The sequence below is a fragment of the Pantherophis guttatus genome, chromosome 2 (assembly GCF_059756535.1).
Source record: "Pantherophis guttatus breed Tessera chromosome 2, ASM5975653v1, whole genome shotgun sequence".
Classification (NCBI taxonomy): Eukaryota; Metazoa; Chordata; class Lepidosauria; order Squamata; family Colubridae; genus Pantherophis; species Pantherophis guttatus.
Window position 1 is genome coordinate 86,553,294 of NC_142064.1, and position 26,235 is coordinate 86,579,528.

At 41.3% G+C, this 26,235-nt stretch overlaps 1 protein-coding gene across 1 annotated transcript; it reads left to right on the top strand.

The window, feature by feature from the left end:
* The first annotated feature begins 329 nt into the window (after positions 1 to 329).
* Positions 330 to 24,991, top strand: LOC117661576 (thioredoxin). Its single transcript, XM_034410570.3, has 5 exons — positions 330 to 670; positions 14,782 to 14,886; positions 19,016 to 19,075; positions 22,816 to 22,881; positions 24,791 to 24,991. The coding sequence occupies exons 1-5, from the start codon at positions 362 to 364 to the stop codon at positions 24,851 to 24,853; spliced, it is 603 nt and encodes a 200-aa protein (XP_034266461.2). The 5' UTR covers positions 330 to 361; the 3' UTR covers positions 24,854 to 24,991.
* The last annotated feature ends 1,244 nt before the right edge of the window (positions 24,992 to 26,235 follow it).

Below are 26,235 nucleotides of genomic sequence, written 5' to 3' on the forward strand. Positions count from 1 at the left end.
CCAAAAGGATGGAAACTATGACCATCTCCAAGCCCATTTAACGTCCCAAGAAACTAACTCCCGGGGAAGCAAAGCTCACTGAGGGGAAGGCGTTTTTAAAGGAGGAAGCCCAAAATCCCGTTGTCTGGCCAAAACTGGAAGAGGCAACCGAGGCGTCCCGCTTGGGAACAAGACCTCTTCAGCCCCGCATCGAAAACTACATTTATTTTTTTTTTGGCCAAGCGTGGAACGCCGGGAGGAGGAGGAGGAGGAGGAGGGGTGTGTGAAGAAAGTCATGTGCGCCTGCGCAAATCGCCTCCGCCCAGCGGCCTGCGCCTGCGCAGAACGTTTCCCTGGCCTGGCGTCCGCACTACATAAGAAGATGCAGGAAGGCGGCGCTAATGAGAGCCAGTCTGCAGCCATTAAAGAGAAGAAGGAGGAGGAAGAGGGAGAGGCGGCCGCACCACCACCACCACCACCAGTAGCACCACCGCTAGTAGAAGCAGCAGAGGCGGCGCCAGAAAAAGCGGCAGCAGCAGCAGCAGCAGAAGCAGCGGCGGCGCCAGAGCCAGAGGCGGCGGCAGAGGCAGAGGTAGAAGCAGCGGCAGAGGGAGAGGCAGAGGCGGACGAGGACAGCGTTACAAGCGAGCAATCGGAGGCTGCCACGATGGTGAAGATCGTAGGGGACCTGGTAAGGGAGGAGAAGGCTTCTTTCGTTGACTACAGTAGGCCTCGTGGTGGACGGAGGGGAGAAGGACCCCGGTTGGATAACGCGCAGAGCAGGATAGCTCTGCGCCTCCGGAGCGCTTCTCCGACCCCCCCACCCCGTCGGAGGCGCTTCGCGCGGGGAGGTGGCTGCAGCCTTAACCGCTTTGGCTTTGGGAGGACAGGCTTTTTGGGGAAGCCCTAACCCTCCAGATGCCTGGAAGCGACCACCATGCCCTTTCAATCAAGGCTAGAACTGGAAAGGGGACCTTGGGAGGTCTTCTAGTCCAACCCCTCCCTGCCTCCAGCAGGAGAGCCTGTACTGTACCATTTCAGGCAGGTGGCTGGTCCAGCCTTTTCTTTTAAAAAAAAAAACCCAAAAAACCATCCAGGGATATGGAAGCGCCTAACCATTTCTGAAGGCGAGCCGTTCCAAACTGGTTGGGTCTCACTTTTAGGACATTTTTTTCTCCTTCGTTCCAGGTTGCTTTCTCTCCTTGGTTAGTTCCCTACCCGTTTGCTTCTTGTCTTGCCCGTTCTGGGGCTTTGGGGGAAAATGGGTGGTGGGAATTGCTGGAGCCCGGAGTCCCAACAAGGTTGGGCAGGGCGCGCCTCTTCTCTGCTCCTTCCCGAAAATTTGCCCTGGAGGCGCCTTCTGTGGACTCGGCGTCTGGGCTGAGCGCCAGGCAAAAGGGGACTTCTTCCACCGGGCCGGATTTGACCGAGCTTTGCTTTTCCCCGACTTTGTTCCCCTTGGTGGCTCGGCTCCTTGGGGCCCCTTGTCCGGGTTGAAAAGAAAAAAAAAAAAATCAACGGCGGCGTCTGCGCCTTTGGCGCTGCCGTTCATTTTGATTGCTTTTTTTTTTTGGCTTTTGCGAGACCTGGAGAGCGGCATAGAGCGGGCAGGCTGGTTTAGCCAGAAACGACTCGCTGTTCTCGGCCTTTCGATGTTTATTTTTCTTTTTTTAAAAAAAAAAATACCATGGGATTTTCCTTCCCTCTTTCAAAATGCAATATTTTTTTTTTAATTTGATTTATATGCCGCCCTTCTCCGGAGACTCAGGGCGGCTTACAATGCGTTAAGCAATAGCCTTCATCCTTTTTGTATATTTATACAAAGTCAGCTTATTGCCCCCACAAACTGGGTCCTCATTTCACCCACCTTAGAAAGGATGGAAGGCTGAGTCAACCTTGAGCCTTGGAGAGATTCGAACCAGCAGAAATTGCAGGCAGCTGTGTTAATAACAGGGTGCACTAAACCCCTGTACTATCAAGGCTCTTATTATATTATTATATTGTGAACATGTCGGAAGGCCCACCTGAAATAAATAAGGCTTAAACCTTGATGAGGTGCAAGGAGGGCAGCTTTATAAATGGCCCAATCGGGAGATCTCAGAAATTCGTATTTTATAATTGGTTTTGAAGCAATTTGAAGTAAAGTAAAGTTTTGAAGTAAAAACGCCTTATCAGAGCCACATGATGTGTGTGTATGTATATATATGTTTGTGTGTATGTAGATTTTTCCCGCTTTTTTCCCCATTAAGGTTGTCAATCAGGCAATTGTTATCCAACTGCCTGATTGAAACCATCCTTTCTTGCAACAGACTTTCTAGCCTACCCAGTACTCAGGAAGACAGATAAGGGAAATTGCAAGAGAAAGGTTGCAAATTGTTATAGTCAGAAATAAATGGAACCTCTACTGATCTATAGGGGATCTCTTTGCTCATTGGTCACTTGGAGATTTTCTTTTTCTGACTGTCTATATCTGGTTGGAAACCCTTTGGCTGTTCAGAAGTTTCTGACCTGCAACTCTTGCTACCCTTGTCCACTGAAGTTGAAATTCAGTGACTTTCTGTAGGCTGCAGGTTCCTTATCCCTGTCCTTAAAAACATCCCCCCCACACACACTTACTTGTCTTAATATAAACCTGGCTTGCAAAGTAAGATGGACTCCATTATAGAAGAACTGGGTGTGCCTTTGGAAGACTTGAAAAGACTAGGTTGGGGAAATGGGTTAGGTTTTCCAAGAGAAAAATCTGTGTGGACATTAAGAGTGTACACCAACTTGATACATCATCGGTCTGGCTTGTTTGGGCTTAGTTTGTTGTCTCTTGCAAGTTTGTAGCCTCTCCTGGAAGCAAAGAAACCATGTAAGGTACTGCTGATTGACAGGATTGCCATGTTAAACTTGAATCATCAGAGGAAGCAGATTTTCAGTACAATACTTGACTAATACTGAATATGTGTTTCTCTGCTTTCCTGATAACTGACACACCTAGGTACTTTTGCAAACTAGGAAATCACTTTTGATAGCATGACTTGAATTTTAATTAGTTGGTGATCTACTTTGATTATTAATCTGGCAGCTATGTCGTCTTATGTATTATAATACACACCTTAGAAACATAGAAAACATAGAAATCATTTTTTCTTTGTCTCTACCCATATTCTTCCTGTTGCTTCTCTTTTCCTATCCCTCTTGCTACCCTGAAATCTTAAAATCTAGTAGTGTGGCCATCATTTGGATTTAATTTTATTCACCGGGACACAAAATTTACTACGACCTGCTTTTCGTTTTCCTATCCCACTAATCTGTGGGATTGCCTGGCCAGTTTTTGAGAATGAATCATATTGTCATGAGAAACTTTTACATGCTGTAAGGGTTGCTGACTAATGGAATAGTGTTGAAGGATTAGGGCAATGAGAGTTGGAGTTGAAAGGGAATGGGAGAAGATTAACTTTCCACAATCTGATTTTCTCATAGGAAAATTTGTTTTACTGATTCAAATGCCTCCAACACAGTTTTGTTAATGTCAACAACATTGCTTTATTTCTTGATCTCAGGCAGGAATTTTTCTAGTGCTATTTGGAAATATCCTACATCAAACCTGCAAGCATCAGCATTGTGTTCTGCCAGTGCACTAGTCCATGAGTTTTTAATTATCTTTTCAAACATCATGGTCAAGAGCATAAGGTTGAGGAAAGCTGACCAAGGCATTTTCTCTCGCACTCTTCTTCAAAAATGATTCTTATGAAATATTTTAGGGATACCAGCATTTATAGCTCCATCTAATGAAGAAGGATTAATGAATCAAGTAAACTGATAAGATCACCTGAGATGACAGTAGAAGCAGGATGTTTTTGGCTTGTGGTTTTGCATTAAGCTTTCTGTAATACATGGTGATTTAGGAATACATGCTAAATATGTGGCATCCTACAGTATTGAAATGTTGGTAAGAATTCAGCCAAAAACCAAGATTTGCTGCTTTCCTTAATCTGATGGTTTTTTTCTCTTGATCTTTAGCCTAATTTTTTTTCTCCTGAAAAATATTGCTATTTGATTTATTCTCATAACTAATGAATTGTTCTCCTTGGCATTTTGAATAAACTAAATCTCTTGGAATTTGCAGTCTTTGTTTGCTATATAGTCAGATTAAATATATAAAAGCAGTCAAAAATGGATGTCTTAGAGAAGAGCAATCCTGAAAAAATTTGCACAAAGTACTACCGTATCAGAACTTCTTTTTGTTTTATAAACTGAAACAAGATTTGCAGGAGACATCCTGTTGGATTAGATTTTCAGTGTCCCTCTATTTTGATGCAGCATTCAAGTTAACCCTTTCTGCTGTATAATGCATTATTATTACTACATTTTTTATGTAACATGAAATGGCATCATTTCTTGTTCCTATCAGCTTTCAAATATGTTTGCCATACAGAGTCGAGTGGGATAAAAGCTGATAGGTCTGTGCTGTTTGTCCATCTACCTTCCCACTGCAATTTCTGGCTTCCTCAAATATTAAGTGTGCCCCAAGAATCAAATGATGACCCATCTCTGACATTTAGGAATACTAGTTTGAGAAGTGTGAACTAATGGAGCTATACTTCTGTTGTATTTGATGGCTACAACTTTTTGAATTCCTGTTGCAGCTAAATTCTAGGAATTACACATCCAACACATGAGGCAACACATGCCTTCAACTGGAGGGCATCAGGTTGGGAAAAGCTTCAAATTAAGCTTCCAATAAGCTAAAATTTGCTGGGTGTTCCTTCCCCTTCCTGTAAGATTATTATTCTGAGTGTCTTATAAATTAGAATCAGCCTAGTTACTACATTAATAATTATGCTGCACCTCCTTTCTCCTGGCTTAATGATCAGAATGGCTTGTAATTTGGGGACCAAGCTTTTATAATTATAAATTTCTAGGTGTTCCCATTAGACAAACTGAAGTTGCTAATTGAAACACGGTCCAGTCCTTTGAAGGGCAGAACAAGAGTTTCTGGAAATGGTTGAGCAATTTAGCAATGTGGCTAAATTTGGTGGAATTCCCCAGATTGGGTGCGGCAGCACAGATGGTCAACACGTTTGACTTCTCTACTGTTATGAGTAGAGGGAAATGCCTCCTGTTAACCACAGGTGAGATACAAAGGGAGTTTGTAGAACAGAAATTCTCAGAACCAGAGTGATTTGCCAGATTGCATGAGGGAAAGTATGGTACTGCTAGCTGACCAAGGACCCAGAAAAGATAACAGGAAATGTCCATGCTGGATATACTCTGCATCAGGAAATTCGGCTGTTGAATTCAAAAGTGAACGTCTTATTCAAGCAGTTTGATGGTTTGGAAGATCTATGAAGTTGGCCAGTCCAGGTAAAGAGGTTTCAAATATGGTATTGGTCCCCTTGGTCAGGTGTTTCTGGAAATCAGCTGTTCTGTCACAGATGCACAGTGTAACATAAGAAATCAGGAGTGATTGCCTTAATCACTCATTGGTTAAGAAGGGAGAAAGGTTGGCAGTCACATGTGGTTCTAAGAACAGTTCTCCAGTTCTTCCTCATTGCCTTTCCTGGCAGCTGGGAATTCTCTTTGAACAACATCATACTGGCTGGGGAATTCTGGGAGTTGAAGTCCACCTCCATTTTAAAGTTCCCAAGGTTGCAAAACACTGATCTAGAAGGCTACAGTTCCACCACTTTTCCATTATAACACTGAATTTTTGTTTATTTAGTCAAATCTGATTCAGTTCCTGGATACTGAGACTCTTTCCATGTAATAGGGCAAGGCAGTTTCTGCTTTGATTTTGGACTACAAACTTGCCTACTTTAAGAAATAATGTCTAGGAGGCACCATGGTTTGAAATGCTCTACCCCATATGTTGATCGGGGAATGTGTTGCAGCCCTCATCTAGGTATCCCCAGTCCTGGGTGAGAAAAGAGGAAGCTACAAGCCCCAGTGCTAAGTATGCTGCCTTCTACACAATTGTTACAATAGTGTATCTTGGACATGGTTACATTTTTTTTTCCATGCAGGTTGAGAAGACTTGTTGTTAGTGTTGCTGACTTTTATAGCTGTATCCTTGTGTCTGCAGTTTATAAGGCAAAAAGCCTTATAAACTGCAGAGACAAGGATACAGCTATAAAAGTCAGCTTTGCATTATCATTTTGAAATGGGTATTCTCGAAACTTCTTAATAAGGGAATTAATATTTGATGCAGATACATAATGTTCAGCCAGCAACAAATGGCAGATGCCAGGGTGTACTTCAGCTAAAATTTAATAACCCTTAATGGGAAAGTTGGCTGGGAAGATGATGTTTCCAGCCCTAAATATTCTTTTTGTGTTTAATATGCAAAAGTGATACAGCAGTCCTGTAAGCTTCTTTTTCCTTCTTTCATATTGTACTGCATTTGTTCTGTTCTTCACCTTACGAATGACCCATTTTAATTGGGCGTCAAAAAACTTGGGTTGTAGAAAAAATGACTCATTTTTTCAGATGTTGATCTGAACTGTAAAGTCAGGCAGTGGTGTCAGTCTATAGAGACCTTTAGCCGTCTGATCTAAGACAATATTTGCAAGTGGGAAAAAGCTGAAGGAAGGTCTTAGTTTGTATGCTTATGTCTTGTTTTTTTTGGCCCAGGTCACAATTGAGGGCAACTTCTTGAATTCTCTAGTGTCATTTCTTGTGAATGAGGAAGCTCTAAGTCAATTAGTAAACAAACTTTCCAAATCCGCTTTGGTTATTTGTCATGTTCATAATTCTTAGTCTAAATACACACCCCATCATTCATGCATGCCACTACAGGTAGTCCTCGACTTATGTCCATAATTGAGGCCAAACTTTCTGTTGCTAAGTGAGACATTTGCTAAGTGAATTTTGCCCCATTTTACGATCTTCCTTGCCACAGTTGTTAAGTGAATCCCTACAGGTGTTAAGTTAGTAACCCGGTTATTAAGTGAATCCGACTCCCCCATTGACTTTGCTTGTCGAAGGTCACAAAAGGGGGATCACATGACCCCGGGGCACTGCAACCGTCATAAATATGAGTCAGTTGCCAAGTGTCTGACCTTTGATCACATGACCACGGAGGTGCTGCAACAGTTGTAAGTGTGAAAATGGTCGTAAGTCACTTTTTTCATTGCCGTAATGGTCACTAAATGAACTGTTGTAAGTTGAGGACTACCTGTATCTGGTCTTAAGCATTGAGATCCTGTGCTCTCAACTGGGGGGAGAGTGGTATCACGAAGTTTGACCTAGTTTGGGAGCCAGTTCCTATTTTTCCCCCTACTGCATGGATCTTTTTATACTCTGAAGTCCAGTAAGGATATTTTTAAAAAGCAAATGAGAAAGTAGCAAGAAATATATTATTCATTTACCATAAAACCAGTTCATGATCCTCATGGTATTTTTTTTTTCAAGCACAAGCTGAAAATGAGCAAGGTAGCACGTTAAAATGTTTCGCATTCTTTCTTCTTAACAGTCCAGTTATACTGGCCAGCAATCCTGCTGATTCAGGTTAGAAGCGAATTGAATGCTTTTGGCTTCTACCTAGCACTATGCTAGAGAAATAACAGCATGATGCCAGAAATCTGGAAATAGATACTTTTATTAAGCATTCATCTGAAAACTAGAAGTATCTGCGGCAAACTGTCAGGCCGGTTGCAAAGGTGTATTGGCTGCAATATGGTAAATGGAATAGAAAATGGATTTCAGATTAATCCAAAAGCATTGCAACTAATATCAGTGCTCCTTTTAAGATGGCCTATAGCAGTGATGGCTAACCTTTTTGCCATCGCGTGCCAAAAGCGGGATGAGTGCGGGGTGATCACGCGTGTGCGTGCCCACACCCATAATTCTATGTGCCCTGCCCCCACACATGCACGCATCACCCCCCGTGCTCCGCCCGCTTTTGGCATGTGATGGCACGGTGGGCCCAGTAGGCCTGTTTTTCGCCCTCCCCAGGCTCCAGAGGCTTTCTAGGAGCCTGGGGAGGGCGAAAACAGCCTTCCCCACCCCCCTGGAGGCCCTCCGGAGGCCAGAAACAGCCCGTTTGCCAACTTCTGCTGGGCCCAGAAGGCCCAAAAATCAGCTAGCCAGCGCGCACATACGTGCTGGAACTGACCTAAGGCAACGCTTATGTGCCCACCAATATGGCTCTGCTTGCCACATGTGGCACACGTGCCATAGGTTCGCCATCACGGGCCTATAGTTTGCTAATACATCAAACTAAGTCATGGTTTGCTTCAGCACAGTCTAATGAGCTGAGGTTCCTGCAACATCTGAAGCCAAAATCAAGAGTACCTTACAGCTTTAACCTGACATAAAACTCCGGCCACCACAGGTACCCCTGATATGAGTGACACTGAGCAGGCCATGCTGACTCTGGCCACCCCCACCCCCTGAGGCCAAACACAACCTTGACACTCCTGCTATAGATTATGTTACAAGTAGTTCTCGTTTACCAACTATTCATTCAATGATTGTTCAAAGTTAGGATGGCACAGAAAAGGGAGACTTATGACCGTTCTTTGAAGTTGTAGCCATTGCGGTGTTCCTGCAGCCATATGATTGTGATTTGGGCACTTGGCAACCGATGCATGTTTACAGTAGGTGCAGCGTGCTGTGGTTACATGATCACAGCAAGCTCCCAACAAGCAAAGGCAAAGCTGGCAGGAAGCCACAAACTGCAGTCATGTGACATTGCACTTAATCCTGGGTGATTTGCCAACAACCACAACCAGAACTGTTGTCATAAGTCGGTTCGGTCATGTGAAGTTTTGCTTTATGATGGCATCACTTAGCAATGGACTTGCCAGTCCAAATTAAGCAAGAACTATCTGTATATACAATATAAGTCAGTAGATACACTAAGTATAGGTTGAATTATTCTCCTCAGGATACTACAAAAAGTATCTTGTTATTCTTTGAATGTGATAAGCTTGCAAATGATCTTCAGGATAGATGATGAGCTGTAGTGTCTATGGCAGGGGTATCAAACTCAAGGCCCACGGGACGGATTCGTGCGGTACCACTGCTAGCAAAAATGGGGTACAGGCAGGATCCAGGATACCATCCAGGCCCAAAACAGGGCCTCCGGAGTGGCCCAGGAGGCCTTCCAGGCCCAAAACGGGGCTCTGGAGTCATGAGGAGGTCTTCCAGGCCCAAAACGGGGCCTCTAGAGTATTGCAGGAGGCCGTCCTTGACTCAGAAGGTTATAGAAGGTAGGAAAAGTAAAATACTTAACCTTTCAGGCTTGCAGGATTCTGCTACTAGCCTATGTCAATAATGTATAGTTCTAGTCTTCCTATGGAGTCAGTTTCTTGATCTGGTCTCTCTCATAAGGTAATCAAGTAGATCAAGTAAGTATTAAAAAACCAAAATCACAGAAACATATGCCTCCCTATTTTTATAAGTTTATAAAACCATGTCTGCGGAAGTGTGGTGACACCCACCATGGCCATGCCCATCCCCCCCACACTCCTGGCCCTCCCAGGTCAAACCCAATCCTGATGTGGCCCTCAATGAAATTGAGTTTGACACCCCGGTCTATGGAGATGGAAGGGACAAACTTTTCAGTTGCAAAAGGCTTTTCAGTGGGCTGCATGGTATGACAGTTACGTTATAAATACTCAACCAAATGATTGATTGCTGGGCCAGTTTTGTTTACTATTTCCCAGCCACCGGAGAGGCAGCTGCCTTCGGGAGGCTGAGATAAGTGGGGAGGAAGAACAGCTGGGGCCTGTTCCAGTTGCACATATGCGCAAAGCTGTTAGGAGAGGATAACAACTGAGGACAAGGAGTTGGCTTGGGAAGCAGGGCACATGTGGACGCTGAATGGCCCCTCCCTGGCTGGTGGAGAAATAGAAGGAAAGGGGAGTGGTGGTTGTAGGAGACAACCGTTCAGATTTCGGAAGATTTGGTTCATTGTGTTTCATGCTTCAGAGACTGCTTGCCAGAACTTAATTTACAGCTTTGCGGTTGGAAGCTCCGGACCTGGCAATTATCTCAAGGAACTGATAAGGTCTGTTACTGCAATCAACTCTTTGAAGGATTATTGCCTGGACTTTTAGGTGTGTGAATGCCATTAATTCACAGAAGATAAATAGAGGGTTTTTTTCCGGACAAGGAGTCTGTTTCTTGTTTCTGCTAAGACTGGGTCAGAACAAACTGGCCGTAATGCATGTAGAAACTAGCTTTCTACATGTAGTCCTTGCTTATCAACTGCTCACTCAACAACCAAAGTTACCACGATGCTTAAAAAAAAGTCAACTTACAGCTAGTCCCCAAAATTGCACCCGTTGCAGTGTCCCCGAAGTCATTTGGCAACTTTGTTACAGCCACAATGTCTTGTGGTCACTCATGATGATCGACATTTGCAAACTTCGCTGCCAGCTTCTGATAGGCAATGCCAATGGGGAAGTTGGCAGTAAGTCACAAGTTGTGGTCACATGATGTCACCCATACCAAACCAGAATGGTTTGCTGAATGACTGCAACAAAAAACAATGTAAGTCAGGCATAATCGCAAGATGTCTCAGTTTATGACAGCGTTCCTTAGTGATGGTGTTTCTGGTCCCAATTGTGGATATTAAGTGAGGACTAATGTATATTATACTGATGGTGCCAATAGAAACCTTCAGTGTTTGGCAATTGGCGTACAGGATAATAGGACCAAGAACAGACACAGAAGACCAAAAACCAGCCCAAGCAACTGCTGCTTCTTCCTCAGTGAATATGACTTAGATCAAACTAAAATTTTCACATTTGCTAGTGAAAACATTTTCACTAAGATTGATCAGCTGAATAGTTGATTTCAAAGAAAGGAGAAGAAATTTTTGTTAAGCCACTAACCTGGATAGCGTAGATAAATCCAACAATGGCTTATTTGTGCCCCTGCTGATCAACTGGCTGCTTGCATGACTTGAAATGGCAGACTTTCCTTCATTACAATCTTTCCTTTTTGCCGAGGCCTAAATAATTCGAGAAGACAAAATCTTGCCAACTCTGCTCTGTGGGGACGCAGCTAGGGAACGATCCACAAGGTGATAGTAATATATTAACTTAAAAGCATGTGGGAAAGCATATGAAATGCAAAGTGTTAGCCCTTTGGAATGCAGCCACAAACATTGGTTCATCCTTAAATGTGACTAAAAAGTTACATCTTGATTTTCTGGCAGATAAAATAGGAAAACTTGTATGCTGGTTCTCTGACTGGGCTGTATTAATTAAGCTTCATCCAGTTGCTGATTCTACGGGGAGACTATTAAGTTAACCAACCTCAGCACTAACATAATTTTAATTGTTGTTAATAACTGCAACTTAAAAGAGTGGTTCTTTCAGCTTTCTAAAGGACCTGAGGGACGGGGAGCGGGGTGGGGAGGGGCCCTTTTAAGAGCCTTTTAGAATTTACAAGATAAGACTCAAAATAAAGAAGGTGGGTCAGTTCCAAAAAAGTAAAGCAAGATGGGAAAGACTCTGAAATGTGATGTGTTCATTCTAAGATTGAGAGCCAGCTTGGCCTAGTGGTTAAGGCATCAGGTTAGAAAGCAGGAGACCATCTTACCACCATGAAAGCCAGCTGGGTGATTTTGAGCCAGTCACTCTCTCTTAGCCCAACCCACCTCACAGGGTTGTTTTTTGTGGGGAAAATAGGAGGAAGAAGGTGTGTTGGCGGGATATAAACAAATATAAACAAATGGAGGCGATGGCACAGTTGAGCTAAACATGCCTCAACATGAATTTTAATCAGACTTGTTATTAATTGGGTGTTCTTTGGGTGTTGGGTGTTCTTTGCCTCCTGGCAAAGAAGAGCATGGATAGTTGGAACTTCAGACACTCCCAATAACTCAGTGCAGAGATTGACAGAAGGAAGAAAGTGGGAAAAGAGCAAGGACTTCGCTGTTCTGGACCTGAACCAAAGGTGGACAGCAGAATCCGGAAGAGTGCCCACTGGCTAAACTGACTACTATAGTGCCCAGAATGTTTAGTCAGATTAATTTGATGGGCAGGTTTAATCTGGAAAAGCTGGTATGTGCATTCAAGAAATTTGAGAGAACATTCTGAAGACGTCCTTTCTTGAGAAGCAAAGAAAAAGAAAGGAATTGGCTTGTTTGCTGAAGTCTTAAGTTTCGGAACAAGAGTCCAACGTTTTGGGGCACTCAACTATTGTGCACTACTCTCTGTTCCAGTGGGGAGGGGGATGAAGTGGGGATTTCAGCGGCTCTTGCTCTTTGGTTACATTTGTCAGAGATTCTCCCCCCCCCATTTCCTTTTGAATCATTCTCTATTTTTTCCCTTCTTCTATGTGTCTTTCAGATTTACAGGCTGTTTCTTCTATCCCCAAACTCCTCAGACTCCAAAGCTAATCCCTGGAGTAATTTCTTTCCATTTTTATCTGCTTCATATGGACAGTGTTTAGAATACAGAACGACCAAGTTGGATGGGATCTTGGAGGTCTTCCAGTCCAACCCTAAGCTTAATCAGGAGACCCTATATCATTCCGCACAGACAGCTGTGTAATCTCTTCTTAAAAACCTCCAGTGATGGAGCACCCACAACTTCCGGAGGCAAGATCAATTGTTCTCGTTCCCAGGAAATTTCTCTTTAACTCTATGTTGGAGCTCTCTTTAATGAGCTTCCACCCATTACTTCTTGTCCGGCCTTCAGGTGCTTTGATGAATAGATCAACCCCCTCTTCTCTGTGACAGCCTCTCAAATATTGCAAGACTGCTGTCATCATTAACATTTATAATGTTATTCTTATTTCCTAAGAGAAATCCGTATGATTTCCATATGACAAGATATGACTTACAACCATTTTTGAGCTCAGAAGTTGAAACCTACGGTAATTTAAATCTGAGGTGTCTCTGATTTGTAGAATAATTCCTGTCGCCTTTTCTTTCATTTTGACCAGTAACTATAGTGGGCTTAATCTAAAGAAATTGGGCACTTAACCTTACCTGACCTGTTTTTTCCCCCCACAAGTTTGTGGTTTAGGAATATGTTGGATAAACCTAGAGCTTTGGGTTGATTTACCCCAGGGGTGTCAAACTCACATTGTCATGGCAATGTCACATGACGTATCGGGACTTTCCCCCCCTTCGCTAAACTGGGTGTGGGCGTGGCCAGCATGTGACACATCTGGCCTGCGGGCCGCGAGTTTGACAGCCCTGGTTTACACCATGGTTCAGATAATTTGGGTTTGCAATAATATGTGAGGCTGCCTTTGAAGTTTCCTAGAACCTACAGCTGGTAAAGAGCAGTCTGCATGATGCCAGGGGAAATCAGTCTTTTACACCTGTGTTGTAGGTCCTCTGCATATTGCCTGTTGGGTTCAGGTACCATTCAAAGGATTGGTTTTGACATTTGAAGCCCTTAAAGAGTTCTCTGCCACATACCGGCAAAGACACCTTTTCAAGTTAGAACTGACTTCTTGAGTATGATCGTTGCAGATGAAATGCTGTGGATTCCTATTTAATGAGAAGTGAGGTTTGTGGGGGCCAGTACCAAAAAGCACTTTTTCCTGGAATTTAGATCAGCAGCTACCTTGGATCTTTTTTTGTTTTGTTTTTTTGAAAGGCAGGCAAGATGAAACTATTTTAAAGTAGTTAAAGTTACTCTTTGCTGATAGATGGTCTTTGATGATTAAAATAATAGCGGAAACACAATTTTATTGTGTTTTTATTTTTTCAAGGGCCATTGTTTTTGTGTATTTATGATGGTAAACTGCCAGGAATATTTGGATTCTGACAGTACATAGATATCACAAATAAATAGTTAAAACAATTGGAATATTTTTTTACCTTTTGGACTATTAATTTTTATAGATTATAAAACTTGAACCAATGCATATGCTCCAATTATGGCAAGCATATTTAACTTACCATTTTCTAACACTCCCTGCCAGAAAAAAAAAGTCCCTTTTGGAACCTTTACAGGTAATTCTCAATTTACAACTATTCATTTACTGTTCGAAGTTACAATAGTCCAGAAAAAAGTGCTGTGTGACTGTTTTTCAGACTTATGACACTTGCAGCATCCCCATGATCACATGATCAAAATTCAGATACTTGGCAACTGACTCATATTTATGACGGTTGCAGTGTCCCAGGATCATGTGATCACCTTTTCACAAGCAAAGTCAATGGAGAAGGCAGATTCGCTTAACAACAATGTTACTTAACCACTGCAGTTAAGTTGTTAACTTAACAACTATGTCAAGAAAAGGTCGTGAAATAAGGTAAAACTCACTCAACTGTCTCGCTTAACAACAGAAATTTGGGGCTCAGTTGTGGTCGTAAGTCAAGAAATACTTGTACTTCATGGTGTTTTTCTAAAAAAATTATGTTGACAGTGTTGTGATTGGAAGGTGAGATAGAAAGTCTCCGTGCAGTTTTGAAACCACTGAAGAAGGTAATCCCAAATGCAATTTAGGAAAGATGTAATTCAGGGGTGTCAAACTCATGGCCCATGGGGTACTTAGATCTGGCCCGCGCAGCCGCCCTGGAAACAGCGAAAGACCGGCATGCAGCCGTCCCAAGCCCGTTTTCACTGGCGGAGGGTTGCAGGAGGCCATCCCAGCCGAAAACTAAGATTGGGAGCCCGTTTTCACTGGCAGAGCACTTGCGCCACCACAGGCACTCCTGACACGAGTGACGTCAAGATGGCCACGCCCTCCCCTGGTCATGCCCTCCCCCCCCAATGTAAAATACAACCCTGATGTGGCCCTCAATGAAATTGAGTTTTGACACTCCTGATGTAATGTGTTGGGTGTAAGGAAGTATTTTATTGCTTCTATAAAATGGTCTTGACTCTTTTTTCCCAGACTGAATTCCGAACTGAATTGACAAATGCTGGAACCAAGCTCATAGTCGTTGACTTCTCCGCCACATGGTGTGGGCCATGTAAAATGATCAAGCCTTTCTTCCATGTAAGTAATTTAGATTCCTTCAACATTTTGTTTAATAAAGCATGAGGGAGAGCAGGATGTTGTAGATGGGGATTCCTTAGAAACCAAGGTTACCTGAAAGAGATGAGTAAGAATTCTTGAACCTAGAGGGGTTGAAATATTTATGTGCCTCTGCTCATCCTCATCTTGTGAAAAGGGGGTTGTTGTCTTTTCCAAGCTGTCAGTAACAACAGCATTGATATATAGAAACAATGGCATGTTTCAGTCAACAGGAAAAGTTTACTTTATGTTTGGTTTTGTTTGTCAGGCTCACATGCCATTCCAATCATGATTTTTCCTTAATTCAGATTAAAATCATCATCACCACCATCATCATCATCGGATCCTGTGCTATTACTATCTTATTAATGTTCTACTAAAGGCCCTTGGAACGATGCCAAAGATGCTGCGGATGACCAAAACCGCTGGAAAACACTTCCTGCCCAATGTGCTCTGCACAGATTAAAACAATAGTATAGCAATAAAAGTTAAATCAGTAAAATATAATTTCCAGAGTAATGCCGCAGCTTTATTAGGACCTGATCAAAGGATATAAAAGCGTGTACAAGTTTCAGATGTTTCAGTACTCTTCAAGTACTGAAAATGTTAACCAAAACCAATAATGGGGAAGGAATACTCTCTTACAAAAATTAGACCACATGTTACATTGCAACGGTCTTGTGACAGAGTTATAATTAAATTATGATACAAACCACAGACCGGAAGGCTGAATGCTTTTTCTTTGCTATATATGGGAGGCAGGCTTATTATACAAAATATGCATTTATGTGTTAACCTTAATAATTACAAGTTATCTACTTATGCATGCCTAATAATATAAGTGACCATGTTAGATCTGTAAATGAGAAATGACAATACTTAATGAGGTTATAATAGCTCATCTCTTAGGTAAAGACAACAAATCTAAATGCTGCATCAATCAACCTTTTCCAGTAAAGGCAACCAGATATAATTATTTTATTCTTTTAACCATGGTCAAAGAAGCCAATCTTATATACACTTTCCTGAGTTTTTTAAATTATTCTTTAACCCCTTCAAAAAAAGTCTCAGAAGTAGTCTGCTGAGCATTTGTGCTTCAAAGTGAAAAATCTTTAGCAGATTTCTTTTGTATCAATAAGTAAAATATATCCTTTTGTTTGTCACTTTTTTAAAAAGTCCTTCCAAATCTTAGCAGAGCTCTTTTGTATATGCAGAAGAGAAAAAAAATATCCAAATCAATAACCTCATTTAATATTTGTTCATCTTTAGACAATAAGTCATCCATCAGATCCATTTGCATTATATTTAAATCCCCCTTCAAATTAATTTCATAGATGTCCATTGCAACTTGTTTTTGTTTTACAAATTCATTAGAGCATGGCCTTTTCAATTTTATCAAGGATTGTATCAGTTCTGTCCAAATGCTTGGCTGGGAGGTATTCAAAAATTTGCGCTAAGGACTTCTGTTCCATTTTTTTTATTCCCTTGCTGTAGTGTCCAAAATTCAAGCATCCTTATCATAAAAAAAAAAACCTTAAGCAATCTCCATTTTCCCATGAGAAAATATCTTCTAAATAATTCAGAAGTATAATTCTGAATCCTCTGGCCCCTTAATCCATTGTTAAGTTTCCAAAATCCGTATACTAATCATCCTTTTTCTACATAGTCCAAAAGAATTCATGTATCTTTAAAAAATTTACATCAAACTTGCACCATCTTTTAAGGAGATGGAAACTCATTTGATGAATACAGTAGAACCTTGCCAGTCTGAAAAGATCTTAATCTCTTCAATATAAAAAAGTAATAATAATAATAATAATAATAAAGATATAAGGCTTAGTTGAGCCTAATGTCCATAAAGGCTGTTTGGCGAGTGTGTGCGTGATATAATCCTGATTTCTAGCCATTCTGCTCATAAGGCGGCAAAAAAAAAAAAGTCATTTTCCAAGGACTACTCGTGAGGATAGCCTGTCCAGTGTCATATAGATGCTTTTGACTATCTCTCCTTTGTTCTGGAGAAATTATGGCTCATATCCAACATCAAGCCATGATTCCCTTTGCAAAATCTGTCTTGCTAGCTACAAAAGCCAACAAGACATCAACTCTGCCATGCTGCTCACAGAAAGTCAGCCACAGTTCTTAAGGACTGGGAATTCTGCTTCTTTTTACCAGGGCTTTTGTGTCTGTTTACAATTAGCTGTATATTATCCTCCCCTCTCCAGCCCTTATACTTCAGTAGGCCCTGCTGTAATTAAATTAGCTTTGTGGTTGTTCCTTTATATTGAGTTGTTTTTGTTTTGTTTTGTTTCTCAGGTCTTATCAGTGTGTAGGAGGGTTGCTCCTACAATTAACTTGCGGCTGGCTGGCTGTAGCAGTCTGCATCTTTGGGAGCTGTGAGGCTCTGCTACTCCTTATTCAGCTGTGGTAGCTTAAGTGTCTCCAGACCCACCTCATCCAAACTTGGCTGCTTCTTTAGTTCTCCAACTTAATTTCTTTTCTCTCTTCCACAACTTCCACTTCAGAGTTGTTGTTGTTTTTTTAATTTCCCTACAATTCAAAGCGTGGTCCTTTACTTTCTTAAAGTCCCAGGGACACAAAACCATGAGAAAGGAAAACATACAGCAACTTTTGAGTTTTTTCTTCCAGGGGTCTATAAATTAAAGTCAGTCTCAGAATAGAGAATATAGATTTGATTATTTATTTTAGGCAATGTCATCTGAATCAAATACGATAAAGCACACAGAAAGCAAGAGTTAAGACTAACCAGTCCCACAAGTTTTAAAAGCATTAGAGCTAAAGGGATACGTCCATTGAAATATGTTTATAATAAGATGGGGACTGTGGAAAAATGTAAACAGTATTGCAGCATCTGCAATCCTGATTTTTCTGGCCCCATCGAAGGTAAAAGCTGTTTGGGTTGTTGATCTTAGCTGCTGCAATAATCTTGAATGACAGCATTCCTTGTCTGGGACACAACCCAATTCTGAACTGCAGTCTGTTTCCTTTCAAAAATGAACAAATCTAATAACAATAGGCCATGCATTCATAAGAGCTGGCAGAATTATTATAATTCCTTTTGGTTACACTCTTGGAGACATGGAGTGGTAGTTTATGGCTAATCCAGTTATTTGATGTAACAGTAGGGAAAAAAAATTGGGCTTTTTAGTGTATGAAAGCTATAATAGGAAGCAACTTAAGTTTCTCCTATTCCGTCCTGGGAATCTCACCTTCTATCTTTTGCTCACTGGGCAGAATCCTGTTCATTTCACTAGGCAAAAAGGCAAAGAGAGTTTGGCCTCGGAGTGAAGTTTATCTTCTAACATGGACATCCTTCAAAATTGCATGTCCTCTCACTTATTGTGTCTTGGCAGTTTTCATCCAATCATAACAGATATTGCTGTAGGAACCTATAAATCAAATCAAATCAATCAGTCAGTCAATAAAGTAAATAAATAACGCATCCTTAATGTGCTCCTCAGTCTCCTTAGCACTGTGCTAATTCAAGCACACAAAAAGGTGCTAGGTACCCAGCCCTATTTCTCTTGGGCTTTAAGCCTGGGGGAGAAAAATGCATTGCAGGCTATTTAATTCGGCATCAACAAGAGCTTTCATCCCATCATGTGTTTATTGTTTTAGGGTAATTGGTCTCCATAGTCTTTGCTGCTTTAATTAATGAAAGGATAAGGCTCTCTTTATTTGTCTTCAGCAAATAAGATGGGTCATTCTCCCCCCCCCTCCCAAATTTGTCAGGTTGGTTGTTTTTCTCCAAAATGGTGGGTGTAGATAGGTTCAGAATTCCTTTAAAAACTTGCCTCTAGGTTTGAGGTTTTGTCTACTTGTTCCCAATACTTGACGATCTCTTTCACACCCTGATTATGGGTAGAAATGGATACTTTCTCCTAAAGTGGAAATGCATAGTATGGCCAACGGTAAAATATGTTGGATTAGACGTTCAGGAAGATCTAGCAAAGCCCAGATGTGTATATTAACCAATTGTGGTTTTAAATTTAAGCTCCACATGCCTAATAAGGAATAAGAGTATTAATTGCTATTTGAGATCAGCAAGCATATTTTTGTGTTCAACAGTTTCTTTTCTTTTCTTTCATTACAGAGCATGGTTGAAAAATATCCAGATGTAGTCTTCATTGAAATTGATGTGGATGAAGCTCAGGTAAGTTCTAGAGTAGCACTCCCAACTTTGGACAAAGGCAATGCAATATATTCTCATAAAATCCTTGGATTCGTATAACTTGTAGTTATGTAAGGCTGAAGAACTTAGCTTTTGGGTGGTGAGAAAGTTATTTTTTTATAGCACAAAGTGAACTTATTGTAATTTGGGTGTGGAGGAATGCATATGCAGTTAATTTAAAATGGCTTCAAAGCAGTTTTAAAAATGTGCAGACTTCAGATAGTTTTCTATATAAATAGTGTTGATGAAACATAAAAGAGTTTTGGTTCTCTTTTTCAATTTGGTGGTGAAATACATGGAAACACTGAGGAGAACAATCTCTAATAGCAGAAGATCTATAGTATGGATAGAGAACCTGTGACCTGTCAGAATTCGTGACCTAAAATTATCATTGATCAGGCTAGTTGAGACTTCTAGGGTCTGAAATTTTGTTACATCTGGAAGATGCTGTGAGTTTAGTTGCACTTGCATAGATTCTGTACTCTACAGAAAACATAGATATAATAAACGGTTCACATGTTGCTCCTAAGTGCCCATCAGGAAGTTGCATTTTTCTTCCAAATATGCAGCTCATACAAAAACACAACACAAAAATTAATAAGGTAGGGCATAGCAAAGGATATGGAAATACAAAGGCAGTGCAAGCACTAAGCAAGGATGGAATGGAGTCCTGCTAAAAGGTGGATGTACTAACTTCACAGTCTTCACTTGGTGTAAATTTCAGAACTGCAGAATAATAGCAATAGCACTTTACTTAGAGAGGTGTTTTACAGCCCTCTCTAAGAGGTTTACAGAGTCAACATATTACCCCCAACAATCTGGGTCCTCATTTTACTGACCTGGGAAGAATGGAAGGCTGAGTCAATCTTGAGCTGGTCAGGATCGAATTCCAGGCTGTGGGCAGTGTCGGCCTGCAATTCTGCATTCTAACCACTGCACCGCCACAGCTCTACAGTACAGGTACAATCTTCCATTCAGTGACTATTCAAAGTAGATAGAATGGTAGTTATGAATAATCCTTGCAGTTCCAGCCCACCCAAGCACCCCTGCAGATGATCACAATCTGGGTGCTTGGCAAGTAGCTCAAATTTAACAATTATAGCACCTTACAATTATATGATCACCACTTATAGCCTTCCCTGATGGCTTCCCCAAAAAGTCAATGGGGAAGCCAGCAGGAAAGGCTGCAAGTAACTAGGATAAGTCCCTCCCATCCATTCTACCCTGACCATTTTGGGGAATGCCAAAATTGTGCCACGCCAATCATACACTCTGCCTAGTCCACATCAAACCTCTCATGCACCTTCCCCAGTCTTTCTCACATACCCTTCCCAATTCAGCCCCAGGCACCACTGAGCACTAGCCACTTAACCTGCCTGCCGTCCTGGGACTTGCAACTTCCTGCCAGTTTCCCCACTGTCGTCATTGTGAGAAGCCATCTGAAAGTTGCCTTGCCTAACAACCATGGGATTCAGTTAACGATAACCGGGACCGAAGGGATTGCCATTTCTAAGTGATGTGGCCATGCTGTTCGACTGCTTCATTTAGCGATGGAATTTTGATCTAATCTAATTGACATCATAAATTGAGGAAAACCAGTGTATGTTTAAACAGCAGCAGCTTAGTAGCAAATACAACATGTGTTTTTAATAGTTTGCTCTAAAAACTTGAAATATGGCTTCTCTCTTTCAAAACACAGAAATCAAGCCCATTTGTTTCACTATCTACTCTAACTAGCTCAACTATCATGCGTTCAAACAAAGGCTTGGGTGCCATAGATTAAGTGCTGAAATATTATATATACTATAAATACATGTAATATGCGGTATAGCCACTCCCTTTGAAAGGAAGGTCTGGGTGAAATTGCTTTCTGAATTGTGCAGATACAAGCCAGAACTTTAGGCAACTTTCATCAAATTTTGTTGAACAAGTCAAGATTCAACAGTGCATTGAGCCATTCAGGATGGATCCACATAACATACTAAGCCAAAACTGAACATACTATAGTTTAGCATGTAGACTTCATATATTTGCCTACCGTATATAAACTGCATTGGGAAGTCTGATATTAAATCAGTAACATATTTTGTTGATCAAATTATTATCTTGTCAAACAAGTTAATTTAGAAATGTGGCATGTGAAACAAATTTTTCCCAAGTGTGCCTTTTTATATAAATGAATCCAACTCACTTGAAATAAAAGTACAACTTAGTTTTTGATCTCTTGATAGTGAGATATTTGGCAGTGATTAAGTTGTGCAAGATGAAGTATGGCTTTGCCCTAAGTATAAGGCAGAGTGCTAATTAAACTTGTTTTACATAGTTTGAAAGCAAGAAGGGCCATTAGAAGTAATAAGCGTTTATTAGCTTGATGAGTAAACAGTACTGTCTAAACTTAAAATTACACATAATAGTGTCTGCAATTGGCCTTTAACAAAGCCCTCAACATGCTTAGATGACATCTAAATTAACTGCTGGAATAGAGAAAGCTATGTTTGCTTCCCTCAGGTGGAATGAAAATGGATGGGAATGTTTTTTTTTAGTAAACAAAAAAAAAGGGAGTGTTCTCAACATTTGACACATTACATGACAATTTGTAATTCATCCTGAAATGCTGAAATTGCAGCATTCCTTTCACCATAAAGGACGTTTTCACACTGCTAGGCGTTGCCTAGAAAATCTTACTAGGGAGCTCTGTGAGTTGTAGTTTGGTCAATGCTGTCAGAATAACGTAAAGTCCACAAGCCTATTCTGATAAGGAGTTTACTAGAAAATGTGGCCTGAGACTTCACAAGATTCTTGCCATTTTCCAATCATACATAAGACAAATTATAGAAATATAAGGCAGATTAAAGAATGCTTTGGAAGTATATGATAAGAGGAATTCTGATAGGTATTCAGAGGCTTACAGGTAGGTGGGTGTAGTATTCTTACGGCAGATGGTCATAACCTTCAGATATCCAGGACTATAATTTCCATAAGTCTTATTCGCATTGTCAATGGTTTAAGAATTCTAAGCATGTGATGTTGTATGTGCTGATAGCAGCAAGAATACTTTATGCACAAAAACGGACGAATGGCTGCAAAAGTTGATGGAGTAAGCAGAGAAGGCCAAACTGACTGCTTTGCTTAGAGAAAAGAATACAACTAACTTTTTTTTTTCTACTTGGAAACCACTTCTGGACTTTGTGCTTGTGGTGGAAAAAAGTTGGATTTTGCCAATTAGATAGGCCTGGTGTTATAGAAATGGCTAGTATATATTAGTATATAAAAGTAAACAGTTGAGATATTGTGTTATTATACCAAAAGGAGTCAGAAGATGCCATTTTTTTCTTTTTCCCTCTGTCCTGATTTTTTTTCTCTTCCCCTTTTCCCTCCTTATCTTTATTTTTCTTCATATGTTTTGTGTTTTATATTTTGATAAACTAAAAAAATTTGTTACCTGGAAAGAATTCTATCTCTTTTGTGATATCTGGAAGCTACCAGGTTTCTTATCTCACTAGAGCTTGTTTCACTTTCCTTAGCCTCAGAGATACTCAAGAGAAAGTGTCCACCTGTGATTCATTTTGATACAGATTTTTGTCTTTTCATCTCTGCAAGGCACCAATACTGCATTTTGTCTCAGTTGCAGTGCGTGAATGACAGAAGGGGAAAGAATTCTGGGGCACAAAGAATTCTGCTCATGTCAGACTGATTGGAGTAACCTTTTTCATCTCTTCTAGGATGTGGCCTCACAATGTGATGTGAAGTGCATGCCAACATTCCAGTTCTACAAAAATAATGAAAAGGTATTTGCTCTCAGATTTCCGGCAAAACATGCGTTGAGTGTGAATGTTACTTGCAGAGGGATCCAAATGCATTCTCGCCTTTAAAAGATTTAGTCTGAAATCCGGCACGTGGCTACATTAATCCTGTCCAAGCTTCCACGCTTATAGGTAGTCCTCAACTTACAACAGTGCGTTCGCTCAAAGTTACAACGGCCCTGCAAATAGAGACTTAATGACCATTTTTCAGGCTTATGACCGTTGCAGCATCCCCATGGTCATGTGATTTACATTTGGCTGCTTGGCAACTGATTCACATTTATGACGGTTGCAGTGTCCCAGAGTCACGTAGCTTTCTTTTGTGACCTTCTGACAAGCAAAGTCAACGGGGAAAGCAGATTCCCTTAGCAACCATGTTACTCATTTAACAACTTCAGTGATTCGTTTAACAAGTGTGGCAAGAAAAGTCATAAAATGGGAGAAAACTCACTTAACAAATTTGTCACTTAGCAATATATATATTTGGGCTCCATTGTGGTCTTAAGTTGAGGACTACCTGTACTTTGTTCCCCATGAGTTCTAGATGAGCTTTAAATATTGAGTAAGAGGTATTCTTTTGTGTATAATACTAATATAGTATCTTTAAACAGGCTTGTGAATTAGGCCACAAAATTTAGTAACCTTGGGTTTGGGGAACCAAGATCGAAATACCGTATTTTTCAGAGTATAAGACACACCTTAGTTTTTGGGGAGGAAAATAGGAAAAAAAAAATTCTACCTACCAGGTATTCATCTGGCTACCATCCTTAGCCTGACCAGCTTCAGCTAGGTGGCTCAGTGGCAGCCTGGCTATGTGGCTCAGTGGCTAAGACGCTGAGCTTGTCAATCAGAAAGGTCGGCAGTTCGGCGGTTCAAATCCCTAGTATAGGTCTCCTGTGTGAACGGGGTTGGACTAGATGACCTTCAAGGTCCCTTCCAATTCTGTTACTGTTATACTGTTACTAGTTCGCTCGCTGGTTTTGAGGTTGGAGCTGGTTGGGGCTAAAAAACAGCTTCTAAAGCACAGCTGATCGTCGGAGGGAGCGCCAGTGACTAAAGCAGGTGAAACATGGAAGGGGTATGAGAAGGTAGCCATTTTGGGCACCGCGCATTGTGGTTTCAGCCTCCATACACATCACGTTTTTGGGCAGTGATCAGTGGCAATGTGCTTTGGTGATCCCCGCAGCCTTGAAGGGCTCTCAAACGGAGCATTTGGAGGCTGAAAACGCAACACACGGAGCCCAAAACCACAAGCCATTGTCAGTGGCAATCTCTGCAGCCAGGAAGAGGACACACGGAGGCCGAAGGGTGGGGGCCGGAAGGTGGGCGGGGCTACATTTGAAATATAAGATGCACCCAAATTTTCAGCCTCTTTTAGAAGGGAAAAAGGTGCATCTTATACTCTGAAAAATACGGTATATGCTACCATCCTCTTGCCCCCCCCCCCCCAGTAGGACTTAGAAAGAGTTACTTTTCCAAAGCAGCTGGAGTTCTCTGGAACATCCTTTCCCTCTGGAATCTCAGAGCATTCGTCTCTTAGCCTTTCAGAAAGCTATAAAGAATTGGTTTCTCCCCAAGTGTTGGGATATGTTGAGGTTGAAGTCGGGGGATTTAGGTATTAGATGGTGTGAATGATGGTTGAAAGCAGATTTGGGGTTTTGTTATTGTGAGCTTTTCAGAGTTGTCTTTTATAGGTTGGGTGACCATAAGCCTCTTAAGTACTGTATACTTTAGAAAATTATATTCTTCATGGTAAACTGTTCGAGGAAAGAAATTGTTAAGCAGTGTTCACTTCCTTGATGATCAGCATAATCATTTAATGTTGACAATGTCTGTTAACAGAGGGACGACTCTTCAAGTAAAAAGCCTTAAACTTGAACTATCTATATTTCAGGTGCATGAATTTTCTGGAGCAAATAAAGAAAAGCTGGAAGAAGCCATTAAGAAGCATATGTAACCAAAGGTTCTTAATTCACGACTGACTGTTAAATTATAGCCTTTTCTACATAACACACTGATCAAGTTAGAATATGTATTCAGATACACATTGACCCTTCCAGTCTGTAAATGAAGAATAATAAAAAAATAGATAAAAGGTTCTGTGTCTTGCTTGAACTCGTGCCAAATCAACTTACCTGAGTAAGCAATCTTGCTTCCATATCTTGTCTGCCTTCAAGAGCTTGTGACTGTCTGGGTGAGTGGGTTGTGTGCATACGTATTGTATGCATTATAGATAAATATTATACATATATGCCATATATTGGCACTTTTCCTACATTAACTCTTCCCAGGGAAACTTTGAAAAGATGCTTTTTCCAATTGGACTTTCTTGGGGGTTTTTACCCCTTGATGTTTCACTTCTCATCCAAGAAGCTTCTTTGGTTCTGAAGAAGACTGAAGAAGCTTCTTGAATGAGAAGTGAAATATTTTCAAAGAAAAGAACTAAGAAAGTCCAGTTGCCTTTTGGAAAAAAGCACTTTTGGGACATCCATGACCTGGATGGTCGAGATTCTCCATAGACACTTTGAAAGGGAGATTTCTGCCTGCCTGCTTAGGTGAAATGACCAGCAAGCTGTTCTGACCTAGACTTCCCAAGAGCATGAAGCAGACTCCTTGTTCCGACAAAAAAAAACTTTTTTTAAAGTTACTGTGAATTCCTCTCATTCACATCCAGCAAAGTCAAGGGAGAATTTACAGTCACAGACCTTATCTGGCTTGGAGGGCTGCCAGGCGGATAACTTCAAAACTTGGCACAAACCAATTAAGCGAACTAATTGTCTCCTGGAAACTCCTCTCCCCTTTCGCTCCTTTTTATTCCATATGGGAGAGGCTGTTCACTGTCCACCTGTGGCTTTACTCCCGAGTCGATCCTTGTTCCTTAGCTGTTCACTTCTGGCAGCTCTGCGCATGCGCACACTGGGAACGGCCTCCAGCTGTTCTGCCCCACTGATGTCCGAGTCCGAAGGCAGCCGACAACTGTCAGATGGCCCAGGCCCCATCTCTGCCTCCGACGCAGAGCACTCAACAGAGCCTTCCCCAGACTCCAGGACTGGCCCATGTTCCTCCCCACCCTCCTCACTGTCTGAGTCTGCCACCAGCTCCACTGGCGGGCCACAACACAAGCATCCATATGTTCATGTTATAAAACCAAATGCAGCAAGCCCTGCATGTACCATATCACACCCTATATTATCTTTTGTGTATTCTTAGATTAGAACTGGGGACAAGCCTTTTATACTGTTCTATCAAAACAAGGAATAGGGAAGTTCAGAGAACACCTCTCCTGGGAATGGAGAAGTCTAGTGATTTATCTCCTATAGCCGTGATGGCGAACCTATG